Source organism: Thunnus albacares, chromosome 5 (assembly GCF_914725855.1).
Source record: "Thunnus albacares chromosome 5, fThuAlb1.1, whole genome shotgun sequence".
Lineage (NCBI taxonomy): Eukaryota > Metazoa > Chordata > Actinopteri > Scombriformes > Scombridae > Thunnus > Thunnus albacares.
Genome location: NC_058110.1, coordinates 9,940,290 through 9,954,457, shown reverse-complemented (window position 1 = coordinate 9,954,457; position 14,168 = coordinate 9,940,290). Strand labels below are relative to the sequence as shown.

The window sequence follows — 14,168 nt, the reverse complement described above, 5'->3', positions numbered from 1 at the left end:
AGCTGCTCTTTATTACATATTCCCTAACAACCAACGGTAAAATTAAACCAGCTACTCAAGTGATAAATAGTCTTTATTGTCACATTAAGCATTTCTTAACATTATAAAACAGCACCAGATGTCAAAAGTGTTGATCTCTTTTTAGACAAAGCTTTTTCGATCATTGTTCCTCTTTTGTCTCGTAGGCTAAGCTCTTTGTGTCTTCACCAGGTTCCTCTCCTCTTTTGTTTTCATCCACACACACAGGAGATGTCCCTTCAGTCAGTGCCAGTGATGACAACGACATGACGATCTTCTGAGCTGAGCCTTTGAGTGTTTCAAGTCATCCGCGGCCTTCAAGTGATGATGCAAAGAACATTTGCTCAGCTTGAGTACAACCCGAGGACAAGGGTTCTTATTCCGAACAGTCTGCATGCTGTTGTTGCTGTGTATACCTGAAGGTCCTGGAGCTGACAGAGAGCTTTGATGGAGAGGTAAGGTGGAGGTGGAGGTGGAGGTGGAGGCGGAGGCGGTGAGACAGTGGCCAGACTTTGAACTACCACTTCCTTCACCGCTCGCTGAGACATTGAAAGAATTATCAGGGAACCTTAAGGGCACAGTTGTGCCCTCCATCACTGACTTAGACCTCCTGGGTTGAGTCTTTTTGGTGAGTTTCTTGTTCAATTCACTGTGTGTGTTGCTTTTGCTGTAGGCCAACGCAGAATCAGGAGGAGAAACTCCGTTGTACAGCAGCACAAACTCCCTCTGATTGGCCAGAGGAAGGATTCTTTGCCTGAGACGACACTTGTTGAAGATTTCCAGGGTTAAATCTAAACAGGAACATAAAAGAAGTTGCATGTTGGGTGTTGTCACACATCAGCCTGTCACTTAAACTTAATTTACACATTTGATAGGAAATGAGTCTACCATGCAAACTGTGAGATCAAGTGAGACCTTTTCTGTTTGAGTATGGCCTTAAAGTTACATTATAAACATCTACTGAACCCAAGTTTTTATTTTAATGAAGTGATCAGCTGGTGAGCTCACCCAGTGTCTCCACAACAACGCTGGGGATCACCTCCTTCAGCACCTCACAGTTTGTGTGAAGAGCTGGATTACAGTTCATCTCCAGCAGCCACACCTTTCAGGAGCGCATGAAGATATTTAGTCCAAACACACCCACGTGAACATACCACTGAACGTCAATATATTCAGCAACGTCTCACATACCTTGAAGTCCTCGTCAACCATGAAGTCACAGCCAATCAAGTCGAAGAATCCCAGTCGGCAGTCTAACTTGGATTTGACTGCCAAGAAACATTGCGTCATGATCTGCTGCATGCGCTTCTGATTCACAGAAAGAGAGAAAACAATCAGTGTTGTTTCCATCTTTAAGATGGAAAAATGAAAATGCAACTTGTATGTAGACTTTTATTTGTGATACAAAAGCAGGTTTCTGATAAACTTAACGCCACATTGTGATTGGTTGTATTTGCTTCAATGTGTGTCACTATCAGGGTTCAGGGGTTCTTACGAGTTCAATTGATGTTAACTGACTGTTCTGTTTGTTGTACTATGGATAAAAACAACCCCCACACAGCACATGTGATATTTTATTGAAGTAAAAAGATGATGCATCCTCAGACAGGAGTGAGATCATCCAAACTTAACCACAAGCTCATTTAGCTGCAAGTGCCAACAACCATCATTATAATAGTAATTGGTCCCCAAGAGCTACAACACACAGCAGCACTCACTGCAAAGGCGCCCAGCACCCAGTCCCTGGGCAGACCCTTGGCAACCTGAAACCTGTCGTTGACGTAGGCGTTGAACCTCTCCATGGACCACACAGTATCCTCCTTCAGCTGGCTGTACAGAGGGTTCTTCTTCTGCATGTACTGCAGATGGACAGCAGGGGGACCAGAGAGACATGAAGCAGAGAGACAGTTGGTGCCACAGCTAATGTCTTCATTTACACAACTAATGTTAGGCAGGGCTGTAAAGAAGGGTGGGATGCAGATATCTCATGAGTAATACTTTTAATAGCAAACTACTATTATCCATATATCATATTATATGATTAATGTTTGAGTATTTTTAAGTTTACATTAAGGGTTGACACTTTTTTTAAACTTTTGCCCTTAAACAGTTAACATGCATATGAAAGTAGAACCCAGAGAATCAAAACTAATCTGCTATTTATTATCAAACTGGTGAATGAATGACAGAGTGTCTGTAAATCCTCTGGTCTAAAATTCACCAGTTCATCATCTAAAGACCTCTACATGATCTGATCTTGTTATGTGGCTTTGTAGTGACTGTTCAGTAACATGACATTTAGCGGTGTTTCCCTAAAAATGTACAGTAACCAAAAACAAAAAAAAAATACCTGCACACAGCTGGTTTGTTCCTTTTTCTTCTTTTTCATTTTCGAGCAGTGTACAGGCATTTTTTTTTATCTTTTCTGTTCAGATAATTACTATCTAGCAACTTCAAAGAAGTTTGTATGTCTCTTTGGTATTACGACAGTGATAAAAAGGCCATTCAGTTAAAGTAGTATTGACTGATTTATTACTGTATACTGTATGTCAGTGGATTGATTGTGTTGTATCAGGGCCAAGAAATCAAGGTCACATGTTGAACGTCGTTTAGAAGCACCATTGGCACGATTCATTCCTTAAATCTATTTTAATAGGATGCATCATAATTTTTTCTACTAACTGCCTGATTTCCAAACAGTGACTCATCTGACATCATCGCAGATGATCTAAACCCGTGTGGGGATTCTTGGTTTGAATGTTTACCCGTACAGGATTAGGGTCTACCTGATTGGTCAGGTGGGCAGAGAGGTTGTTGGAGCCGGGGTCGTAGAGGTCACAGGTCAGTCGCACATATCCGTGGCGAAAGAAGATCATGTAGGGTGAAGTGCAGGCAATCAGAAGGTAAGAGCGCACGTCAAACTTTTTCCCCTTCAGGAGCAGCGGACTCTGGATGTAACTGAGGAAAAAATGTCAGTTTACCTTTAAGACAAACCGACAACTTCAACAGTTATATCTACATTTCTGTCAAAAATGACATTTGTCAACAAGATACAAACACAACACACTACTTTCTAAAAGTCTATGAACATCTGCATACAGACTTTTTGAAAGTAGTTTCAGTTAATCAGTCTCTTCTCAAAAAGTGGCATAACCAAGAGTTTACTAACTTTTAGTGTGCCGATATTGTTTTTATAGTACTTTATCACCTTCTCATATGAGGTATGTTACTCTTATTATTTAATGTGGCCTGATTTAATATATCATGTTGAGGTCTTTATAAATCTTTTGGTGCTTCTCACAACCTACTGAAATTTTAAATACATGCAGGATATTTTCCCACTTCCTTGAAAGTTGCCTTTTTGGAGATTGAAAAATGTGACATGATACAATATTTAAGGACCCAATAGTTATGTATGTTCACACACTGTTGGACAATGCGAGCCTGAGGCTGGCGGTGATGCGCCTTCCTGTTGGCCTGGCTGTCCTCCCTGTCCTGCAGCTTCAGTCTGAAGGCGGCTACGTCCTCCTGGCTCTTCAGCAGAAAGATCCCTCTACCCTGGTTCAGACCCGTGGGCTTACAGATCCACATGTGACTCTCGTTGTTGCTCACACCTGGTAACAGTTGTATGGTTACATTAACAAACTCCTGTCCTGCTAATATAAACATATGACATGTACAGGTATAGTATATAAGTTCTACTCTGTCTGTCTGTTTACTATTTCATTGTCCATTCTTTGATCTATGAATGAGTGCTGCGTGTGAAATCACTTCCTATTTGCTTCTTAGTTCACTGTGTTTACTTTCTGCTTCTGTTCAAACTTAAAAAGTGTAAACATTGTGCTCCCTAAAAATGGCACGACACAATTCTTCACCTTGTGCCAAATGTGTAAATACACATTATGCTGTAGTGGAAGGTAACATTTCCTCAACTACTGCACTTCATTTTGAGGAACTTGCCCTTCACTCAAGCGTATCCATCCTCTGCTGCTTTCAGGGCACAAAATTAGCACCAGCCACCTGCCAAAATGCTGGTAAGATATGCAAGTGGCTGTTAGAATTGCTTCATTCACCAGCCAAAACAACAATGATAATCTATTGAGTGGCTGGTAAAATTTGACTATTCCCAAGCCATTTGGCCGGTGGACAAAAAAGTTAATTTTGCATCCTGGTTGCTTTATACTTGTAGTCAACTACATTATGGAGAAATGTACTTTTTTACTCCATTTACATGATAGCTGTAGTTACTAGTTAATTGAAGTTGAGTGTAACAAAGTCATCAATTAAACTACCTAACAGTATGGAAAGTAGTTAAAATTAACTGTAATCCTATAATGTAACACTCAGATGAGGGCTATTCTACTATATAATGAGCACTTTTGCTGCTAATACTTGTACTTTTAAAATTAAATTACTAATGCAGCACTATTACTTGTAATGCACTAAACCTATACATTGAGGTACTGCTACTTTTACTTGAAGGCCCTGAAAACTTATTTCCTCAATCAGCTTCATACTTTGAGTAATGGGAAAAGTTTTCTGTCAAAGATGAGACAGTTTTGGTTATTTCATGTAAGAGATTTCTGTTTTTTTATTGTTGCTTATTTAGTCATAGATATTTAATGTTATAAAGAAATACTTAAGATTTAAAGACAAGTTTTGGGGGCTTTAAGTAGAATATTTCAAGACTTCTTCCATCATTGACATTATGTGACACTACAGCTGTCAGCGATGGTGTCAAATAATGAAGATAAACTAGTGTTTGTTATGTAAAGAACAGAGATGAGTGAATGACACACTGTTGACTGTTTTTATGCTCTTATATTATATTGGTTCTGTTCTCTTGTTTTTTTCTCTTCTCTCCCACAGATTCATTTGTCATTCAGAGATCTAAAACAGCTGTCTGTGTCTTTCATCTGTTTACTTAGTGATAACCGTGTTTGTCATAACCTGAACGCCATCATAATGCAGTGTGTCTGCACGCAATCCAGAAACCGGTGGATCATCATTTCATCTCCTTAATGTTAACGGAAAGTGTTTTAATCTTAAATGTATTTCATTTGTTCTGTCCAGAGCTGCAGCAGCACTACATCCAAACCCTGTTGACCGTTTCTCCTTGTGTTTGTGTCTCAGCCCTGCCCTCTGCTGACTCATCTCTATGGCAACAGCATGTTCCCCTGGTGATTTTATCAGGGCCTTATGGGAGGTGAAGTGCATTATTTTCCAACGTCCTCAACCTCTTGATTAAACAATCACTAAGGCAACTGTTGTCTTAACACTGCCGAGCACAAACTATTCAGTTTCTCTTCATTATCGGAAGCATTAGAAGTTTGATCCGCTAATTAAACACAAATCCAGTTGAACCAGTCTTGTGTTGTTGTTGCATCAGGATACTTGTATGTTGGGGGTTAATGGAGGTGAAATGTTTGGATGTATTTTACCCTCCTGCTGAGCAAAGAAAGCCTCCCGCTCTCCCTTCACATCCATGCGGAAGGTGGTAGGAATGAACTCTTCCATTTTCAGCCTCCTGTAAAGTACAACACAAGGAGGAAGTCCAAATGTTTGAAACCGCCTTTAGGGCGGGATTAGAAATGTGCTTCATTTATTCAAAATCGAAACTACTGGAGAAAGTTGTTTTAGATTAATGAAAGTTTCAATTAATGTTTAAACCACAAAATAATGAAGTGCTTAAAGGACCATGGCAGTTTTTCGTTTAGTTCTTTAAAGCATGCTGTAGAGTTGTAAATGTACAACTGTGTACCTTCCTTTCAGACAGACATCGTTTCCAATTATTGTATTCAACTACAATATCAGAACTTGTTTGAGTCTGATATTCCTTTACAGTGATCATCCCGTTTGCTTTTACTGTTTGAACAGTTGTATTCAAAGGTAAAATATGTGTATTTTGGTGCTGCAGATTGAATTTAAATCCAATAATGTTCAATGTGATGAATTGACTCAAGCAAGTTTTACATCTCTGAAAATTAAATTTCCAAAAGGATGAAAGACAGTGGTCTCCCAGAAGTTACGAACAATTCATTAAAAAAAAAAAAAGTAATGAGTATGTACAAGTACACAGGATTTATGGTAAATGGAAAATGTCAAAATATATTTTTGACATTTTCAAACTTAACTGTAACTTTCAAATTCAGACTTATCTGGTTTAATTCACTGTTTCTGGTGTGCAAATTTATATAATCCTTTATTTCACAATCAGTTGCAGAATTTAACTGAAGCCAACTCTTATTGTACTGTACTGAGTGACCTGTGTGCAGTAAATTAGTGGATATCAGTTCGAGAGACGGGTTACATCACTGAAACTAAAGTTCACAGCTTTGATCATCTTGTTCTCTAAAACGAATGACTGTATTTCTCCACCAGACATTTAATGTGTCAGTAAAATGAATCCAGTTTTAAAACTGCACTCATTAACTGTTAATGATTAACCACAGAACTATCACTGACACAAAATGCTCAACACCAAGCCTTTGTTATTATAAACCTGATTTCCGATGATGCAATTTGGCCGTGTTTAATATATAATATCACCGTCTGATATGTCTTCCAATCAGTATTTGCAGAGCCGAGCCTCTATTGAATTTCTATTGATGGTACCAGAGTGGTTGCTAAGAGATCTGTTGCACAAATGTAAAGTCTCTAAAGGAAATAGACTGTTACATCACATATAGTCTGGATAAGAGATGAAATGCAGACAAATGCAGCAGAAAACAGTCGTCCACTAAACACTTCACCTCAATCCTGGACCGTGGTGGACTTTGCCGCTGACGCGCTCGTACTCCCGCAGACTGCTGAGGAGGCCAATCTTCGTGGTGAGCACCTTGTTGTTGGGAATCTGGTACACCAGCTGTTCACCTGGGAGCAACACGAGGATTTCATGATTTCATTATGTGAATGGAAGGCACTAAACTTCTTTTCTAAAAGCAAAATGAGAACAAAAATGAAACAAGAAATTAAACATGGCTTGTCTTTTTCAGATGCAGATGTCAGGTTCTTTGACATTTCTTCAAGTTAGGTAACAGTGTGGTTAATTTTTACTGTGTGGAGAAGTAAACACGGTAAGATACAACATTCAGATTATGTGCTGTGATTAATATAGTAATTTTTGAAGGTTGTGCACTCCCACTACCCTCTCTGAAGTTGCAGTAGTTGGCCAGAGATTTGATCTCACACCACTTAAGTTTGAAATCCTCCCTGTGCTTGTTGTAAATCCTCTTCCATCCTCTCCTCTCACAGTAACGGCTCACTCTAAAGGAAAAATCCCAGAGTAAATCAATCACAGTTCTGCTTTAATCACACAACAAAACAGAGGTCACATGTAAGACTAGGGTTCAATGAGCAAATCTCTACTTAGAGGATATCACCTTTCTAAAGATCTTTATTTTGAATAAGGAAAATTTCACGTAGGATGCGAGCAACAGTTTTATATCATATTCGCATTACTTACATTTCAGCCCCATTAGCTCCTCCAAAATAGTAGAAAGGCCCGGGCCCCCGGGGCTCCTCTGCCTGCTGCTCCCTCAACAAGCCCCTGGGGACGGACCTCTGGGGATATCGCTCCACCAAGCACGCACCTGATACTTTTACACAAACACACAGCAGTCAAGGATGCACAAAGTCACTCACACATTCATAAACATGTAGGTACAGTCTGTGGTTCAAAATATCAGTAGATTAAAACATTTGTGGGAGGTACTTCATCATCCTCAGTCACCATGAAGGAAACGTAGTCTCTCAACGATTCTGAATAGGAATTGTCTTTTATTTTACAGCGAGCAGATTTGATCTATTTATGTATTTTGTGCAACAATCTTATCTGATGTGCCTCTTTCCCCTCCACACACACCTGCCCCTCTGTCTCGGTTCTGCTGGTTGACAGTCATGTTGGTAAACCTCTTCCTCTCTTCCTGAGTCTGCATCTCCTCCCTTTGGACCTGCTCCAGTCCACCTTCTGGTGTCACTTCCTGCATGCCACTATGGTCAGGTGACAAAGGTCGCTCTCCTCCTGGCTCCTCCTGCCTTGGGCTTCCTGCAGGCAGGTTGTCCCTGCAGGGAACGTCCACTTCCTCCTTCACCACTTCCTCCCCTTGTTGCTTCTCCTCTGCCTGGCCTTCACTGCAGGGCTCCACCCAGCACTTAGATGACACGACCTCCTGCTGGAGCTGACTGCTGGGAACGGTTAGAAATGTTCCTAAATGGGAAGAGAGGTGGACCTCTTTTGGTGTGCGGTAACCCTGCACTCAAATAATGGAGGGCAGGAATAAGGTCTCTTTTTTATTGTGAGGAGAAGATGAAGAGCACCATTTTACCCTTCATTAATAGTACTGTTCATGCTCAGTATGTGTAATTGATTATTGAGGTTCTAAGCATCTGGACACATTGTTTCTGCCCCTCTAATGACAAGTAATGCACATCTGTCTGTCAGTCAAAGCAAAAAATGTAATTTTTAATGTTAACTATTGGCCAGACTGTTGTTAAATTGGCATGGATATCCATGGTCATGGTGTTTCTAATGATGATGGGCATTCGGGGCTGTAGCCCCAAAGATTTTTTCTTTAGCCCCGAATAATTTTCCACTTTGCGTGGTTTATCACTAAAGAAGACGGCAGTGTTGTAATTTTGCATCTTCAGTGAACAGTCTCTGTCAATTCTTAAATTGATGGGGTTACTATGCCGAATGCTAGCTCACGTAGTCAGTATGAGGAAAAAATGTATATATGGAGATTTTTTTTACCAGTAAAGGGGTTGAAACTGAAGCAGTGGCACAAACATCTTCTTATGCTGAGCCAGGAAAACAAGGTGTGTAAATGTTTGTATAAGTTGCAAGTTACATGAACATGATATGAGCAGTGCATAAGTTATATACAGCTAACATATTTTGCATTGCACTGTAGCCAGCTAAACCGTTAGCAATAATAGCATAGTTGTGCCTCCCCTTGTCTAGCAACACCAAACTAGCCTAGTCTCATTTTAGATAGCCAAAAAGTTCTATATTTTATCAGTCTGGTAGTCAAACAGTGGTAACACCTGAGATAACACCAAGATTTATGACCAATCCAACTCTTTTTTCTGATCATGTCGTACATTGACAGCTAAGTAAACATAGCTTCCATAGAACAAAAATTCAGGCTACTAACATTAGCTGAGGTGCTAACGTTAGTCAGTTTAACAAATTGACTCACTCACAGAGATGTCAGATTACACTCGGAAATAAACACTGAATCTAAATGATTTAGATGTGTCACACACATCACTGTGGGTCAGTGTCAGGTGTAATATACAGTATATTGTGCAATCCTATAGTTCATGGTTCATATGGTTCATATCAAGTAGGTCCATCAGCATGATTTTGCAACCAAATTATGAAAGTTTACACAGGCACTTTGAGTAATTAGCAGTTTTCGACTCTCATTCATGAAACTGCCATTGTATTATGGGTTTTGAGGATTTTCCATCATCTAGGCCTAGTAATAATGGTAGTAGGTATCTGATATGATGCTCATTTTGGTTTGAGACATTCGAGTGTCTGGAATAGTCATGTGCAGATTATATGGTCAATCAAATCCAAACCCTTTCCTTCTCCATGGAATATGGAGACATATGGAGGCATATGGAAACAGTGTTTACAAGTACGTTTTTAAAAGTTTTTTGATGGATCTGATGAATTTTTCAAGAATCTGGGATCAGTCCCTGATGGTTAACAGTCCAGCCAACGCCTCTGGTAGCCTCTTGACCTTTTGTCTTGCACCACCATTTGACCAACAAAACGAAAACGAATGGCCACATTCTTATACACTTTGCTGCATATATTTGGAGTTTCAAGGATGGTATTCCATTTCCTCTTGCAACACCATCAGAGTAAACTGTCGACCTTGTATGCTAGATATTTCACAATCTAACAAGCAGATTGCAATGAAATTTGCATTGCCATTCATCCCAGTGTAACTGTAACAACCTCATGAAAAAGTTTTGTTGAAGTTTAATGACAATTTCAGCCTCTAGGGGTTGTTAGCACCTGTAAAAGGTTTTAGATGTTTAGCCTTAGTTTTTGTCTGTATATTTCAAATAGTAAAATAGCATTAAAACATGCATTTAAACTGGAGAAGTCAAGTGAAGTAAATGTGCTATCCCAAAATAAATATGGTGGAGCTTATTGTAGCTACATTTAGAAGCAAAAAGGGTTTACCTGCAACTCCAGCGTCACACACATGTGCAGCCAGACTCCATGAAAATCTACTCAGCCTATTCTTCTTCCATGTGCATTCAACCTTGCAGTCCAACGGCAGGGCTCGGAAAATCAGTAAACCAACAGACTGAAGGACAGACTTGAGGTGAAATCACATGGTCTGTCTGCAGTTTAGCCCACTGAAATCAGCCATAGTCTGTCACACTGCAATTCAGCAAACCCACTAGACCAATGTAAACAATCACCGGTTACTCTGGTAATGGGACCCTTAGCAACGGTTGCCTCTTGTAGATTGAATCTTACAACAACAGCAGCTGAAGACAAACAAACTACTTAAGATTATGTATCCTGCACCCACCTCACTTCTAACTTTAGCTTCATTCAATATTAATTTCCACTAAGCCTCTGTTGTGTGAACCTTATGGTAACATGAGAGCAGAGTGTCAATCAAAGTGGATTTGCCAGTTTTCCAGGGTATTATATCCTGACACAAAAAGTAAAATAATACTTTCTACAAGCTCAATGACAATAGTGTCATTATAAGAATGTGAAAAATCTGTCCAGGTGACATGTTTAAATACAGATATCTTAGTATCCACCATTAATTTTATACTGTTTAACTGTTTCTAATGCTGCCCCACATCTATAGCTCCATTTTACACAATAAACATCCAAAACCTGAACAAATATTTATCTACGCAAATAAACTGAGGTTCCAGACGTTTTTGATTCTCTAATTTAAAAAAGTAAAATAATTCATTATGAGTGCAAAACATCAGAACTTTTAGATACAAATCAATTGAGCTGTAAGTTCGAGTGAGCACTTGATTACACCTAAAGCCTCCGGACATTTTTTTATTATGAACATCAGTTTATGTCAGCATTCATTCTGCTTCAATTATTCTTCGACTCATTATTTTTTATGGAAGAGATTATCATAAATCATATTGTCTAGTGCCAAATCCAGTGGCAGGTATGAAGTTGAGCAACATAGCATTTGTCTGCTCTCATGGCAAATCCACTAATAACCTTCTGTCTCAGTGATTTGACTCAAGAGGAAACACCCAGGCCCGACCATGGATGGCAATTATGCATAATCTCCTCCCTTCCTCCCAACAGCCTGATAATTGACAGGGATGGGTGCCTCTTAGGCCCAGCATCTATGCAACCATATAATTAGACATACAGTAGGGTAACCATGAACACAAGTAACAGGAATATAATTCAAGCGCTCTTCATTTATAGCATATTTAGAGTGAAAGAAAGGACTGTGAAGACTGCGGCATATTTTTTTAGGGGCGAGACTTTAACCAGCTACAGGGATCAACCCTGGAAAATACAAGCGTTTATGATAAGAAGCGACGGAAGTTGACAGCTGAATAAAATGTATTCTGGAGTCCGGTTTCACTTTCGCCATCACCAAAGACTCTAACCTGATGAGATCACATGGGATGACACGTTCAAATAAAAATGCAACAAAGTCCTCCATGGTTCAGATCAAAGAAATACAAACTGAGTCATCGCACCCTATGTGCATCTAACACGAGTAAATTTACAAGAAGGAAGCAATAGTCACAGGTCAGATAGTCAGTCGGTTACTGTAAGTCATTTACACACACGTGACCATAAATATCCATTTAGGAGTGTGAGTATCGTCAAGAGAGAGAGGCTTCAATGATGTCAATGAATCCAGCTGCTGCACCCAAGTTATTAAAAGAGGGCCTCCCATATTCCTGTTAAACAGAGATTTGTGTGGAGCCAGTTTCAGCCACACCTTGATAAAGAGCCGCCATCTGATAGACACACTGTGCTGCGTAGGTGGACAAAGAGAACAGGCTTGTTTTACAGCCCTGTCGACCTCATGGTTCACCATCTGCCAAGAGGCTATGTGCATATGTGTGTACGTGTATTTACATAGAAAGAATACATGTATAAACGTGTAAATATATATGCTTGTGTATTTTGAGTGGTGTATTTCACAATTAAAATGTTAATTAAAACATATTGATTTCATCTGTCTATCAGTTTGGGCCGATTTGAGACACTTTCTTTGTCTTTCTCTTCACCTTTTCTTTTCTCTTGTTTATGTTAATGAAGAAATGTGAAACGACACTGGTAAACAGACTTCGTCACTACATCACTTGGTGGGAAAAAATCCTCTAAAGAAGTGGATGAAAAAGTTTAAGAGTTTACATAAATGGGTTAATGTGTTCTATCAGAGAAACAAAATATATATTCAGCTACATGAAAATGAAACACATGACAATAAATATATATCATTATATAAAAAGTATGTGTGTGTGTTTGCCTGTCTGTCTCGGGGCGGTGACAACATAAGGCGTGTGTGTCTTTGGAGACTCGCCCATTCCCATGTCATCTCAACTGCCTCCTGCACCAGGAAGTGCTCAGCAATTACAGGGATGCAGCCTGCAGCAATGGTGTCCCTACACAACCCATTATTTGGAGGGATTCTCCTTGTCAAGGTGTTAGCGGAAGGAATGGAGTTAAGTTACGATGTATAGAAAGGCCTGACTCAATAGGGTTTCTCTCACTCCCGCTATTCATGATTTCCTTACAGAATTACACCAGTAAAGCAGAAGGGGGCTGCTGTGGTGGGGGGGCAACATCGTGTTCCCAGGGTCTGTATCCTCTCATTCCCACTGGTGACAAATGCAAGATGGAGACACAAAGATATCAAATTTCACCAAGATGTGAAAGTGTGTGAGCCGATATATATTATGAGATTATTTTAATTAAATACAACACGAGTAGTAGAGTATTTTCACACTAAATAATCATTATCATACCAAATAAAATGCTGTTATTAAGACAGTAACGTCAGGTGACTGAGCACCTAAACTGTGATGCTGCTTGCTGCTTTCACACACTGCTGGTGAACGCTCTCTGCTGTGTGTGTAAGAGAGATGGATGACTTTTGGAACAGATATAAATACTTTGGCCTTCTGTTCGGACGACATGTCATACAACCTAGTTCTTTAAGCCGGCCATTATGCTAAAAACTCCATTAATAAAGTGTCTGATTGCTATTCTTGCTGAAGCAATACCTCCACAGGCTTCCCTCGGCCTTTAACTCTACTGAAGCAAATTGTGTTGTCGAGAATTTGGTTTATGGTAGTGACTTTTTCAGATCCACCCTTACGGTTGTGATGAGTCATCACAAAATTGCTTAGTAGCATGGGAAAACTTGGGTTTAATGTGGTCTAAGTGATATCCATCATGTAAAAATGACTGATATGGCTTTTAAATACAGACTTCATGTACTCTGTGCAGCTTTAGTATTTCATACTTTTATATAAGATGATGTATGGTGGAGAAAAGCTGCCTCAGTCTCTGCAGTCACTCTAAATGCAGAGAATCATGCATCATGTGTGCATTTTCTGGACGTGATGCGTTCAGATGGCAACCTCCTGGATTTGCGTCATTCAGTATGTTGGCTACACCCTCTAAAGCTATGAAAAGACGCAGGAGGAATACCACTGAATTTTGAGATGGAAAATGACTCACCGATAATACTGCAACATAATTTGGCAAGAACATGAGTGAACAGGGAGAGTTGGTGCAACTGTAGCGAAGGAAGAGATGCTCCATCACAGAGAATTAATATGCTGTAACTAAAGAGGAAGAGTTTGATCCAGTGAATGCTGAGGCCTCTTCACAGGTGGCTGAGGTGAAATCTGTAATATATCAGTAAAGTCTCTGGGAAAGAAGCCGTTATCTCTGATAACAGAAAACTGTATTTGACAAGTATCACAGTGAGGCTGCATGCAAACCTCCAGGACCCTAAAACATCATTGATTTGAGTATCAACACCTTTTCCTGCTGTGACATGCCTCAAAAAGGCATGTTTTAAAAGAAATAGAAAAAGAGGGAAATTAATCTTATGTGTAAAAATGTAAATCATATACTTAGCTCTACAAATGACCAT

The 14,168-nt window shown here is 39.7% G+C and overlaps 1 protein-coding gene across 8 annotated transcripts in view; it reads right to left on the bottom strand.

Moving 5' to 3' along the window:
* Positions 1-55: 55 nt before the first annotated feature.
* The window catches only part of ttll10 (tubulin tyrosine ligase-like family, member 10), a 37,611-nt gene continuing 23,498 nt past the window's right edge, over positions 56-14,168 (bottom strand). For 2 of the 8 annotated variants that reach the window (XM_044351386.1, XM_044351391.1), the window contains exons 2-12: positions 7,883-8,227; positions 7,484-7,616; positions 7,166-7,284; positions 6,771-6,891; positions 5,460-5,545; positions 3,446-3,632; positions 2,805-2,976; positions 1,737-1,877; positions 1,210-1,326; positions 1,027-1,120; positions 56-809 (exon numbers count right to left, since the gene is read on the bottom strand). In XM_044351386.1, coding sequence (XP_044207321.1) covers positions 262-809; positions 1,027-1,120; positions 1,210-1,326; positions 1,737-1,877; positions 2,805-2,976; positions 3,446-3,632; positions 5,460-5,545; positions 6,771-6,891; positions 7,166-7,284; positions 7,484-7,616; positions 7,883-8,227 — 2,063 coding nt within the window. In that variant the 3' untranslated portion in view covers positions 56-261. Of the gene's footprint in view, positions 810-1,026; positions 1,121-1,209; positions 1,327-1,736; positions 1,878-2,804; positions 2,977-3,445; positions 3,633-5,459; positions 5,546-6,770; positions 6,892-7,165; positions 7,285-7,483; positions 7,617-7,882; positions 8,271-8,770; positions 8,818-10,222; positions 14,124-14,168 lie in introns of those variants that run through there. The other 6 variants (XM_044351385.1, XM_044351384.1, XM_044351387.1 and 3 more) reach the window with 6 other exon arrangements.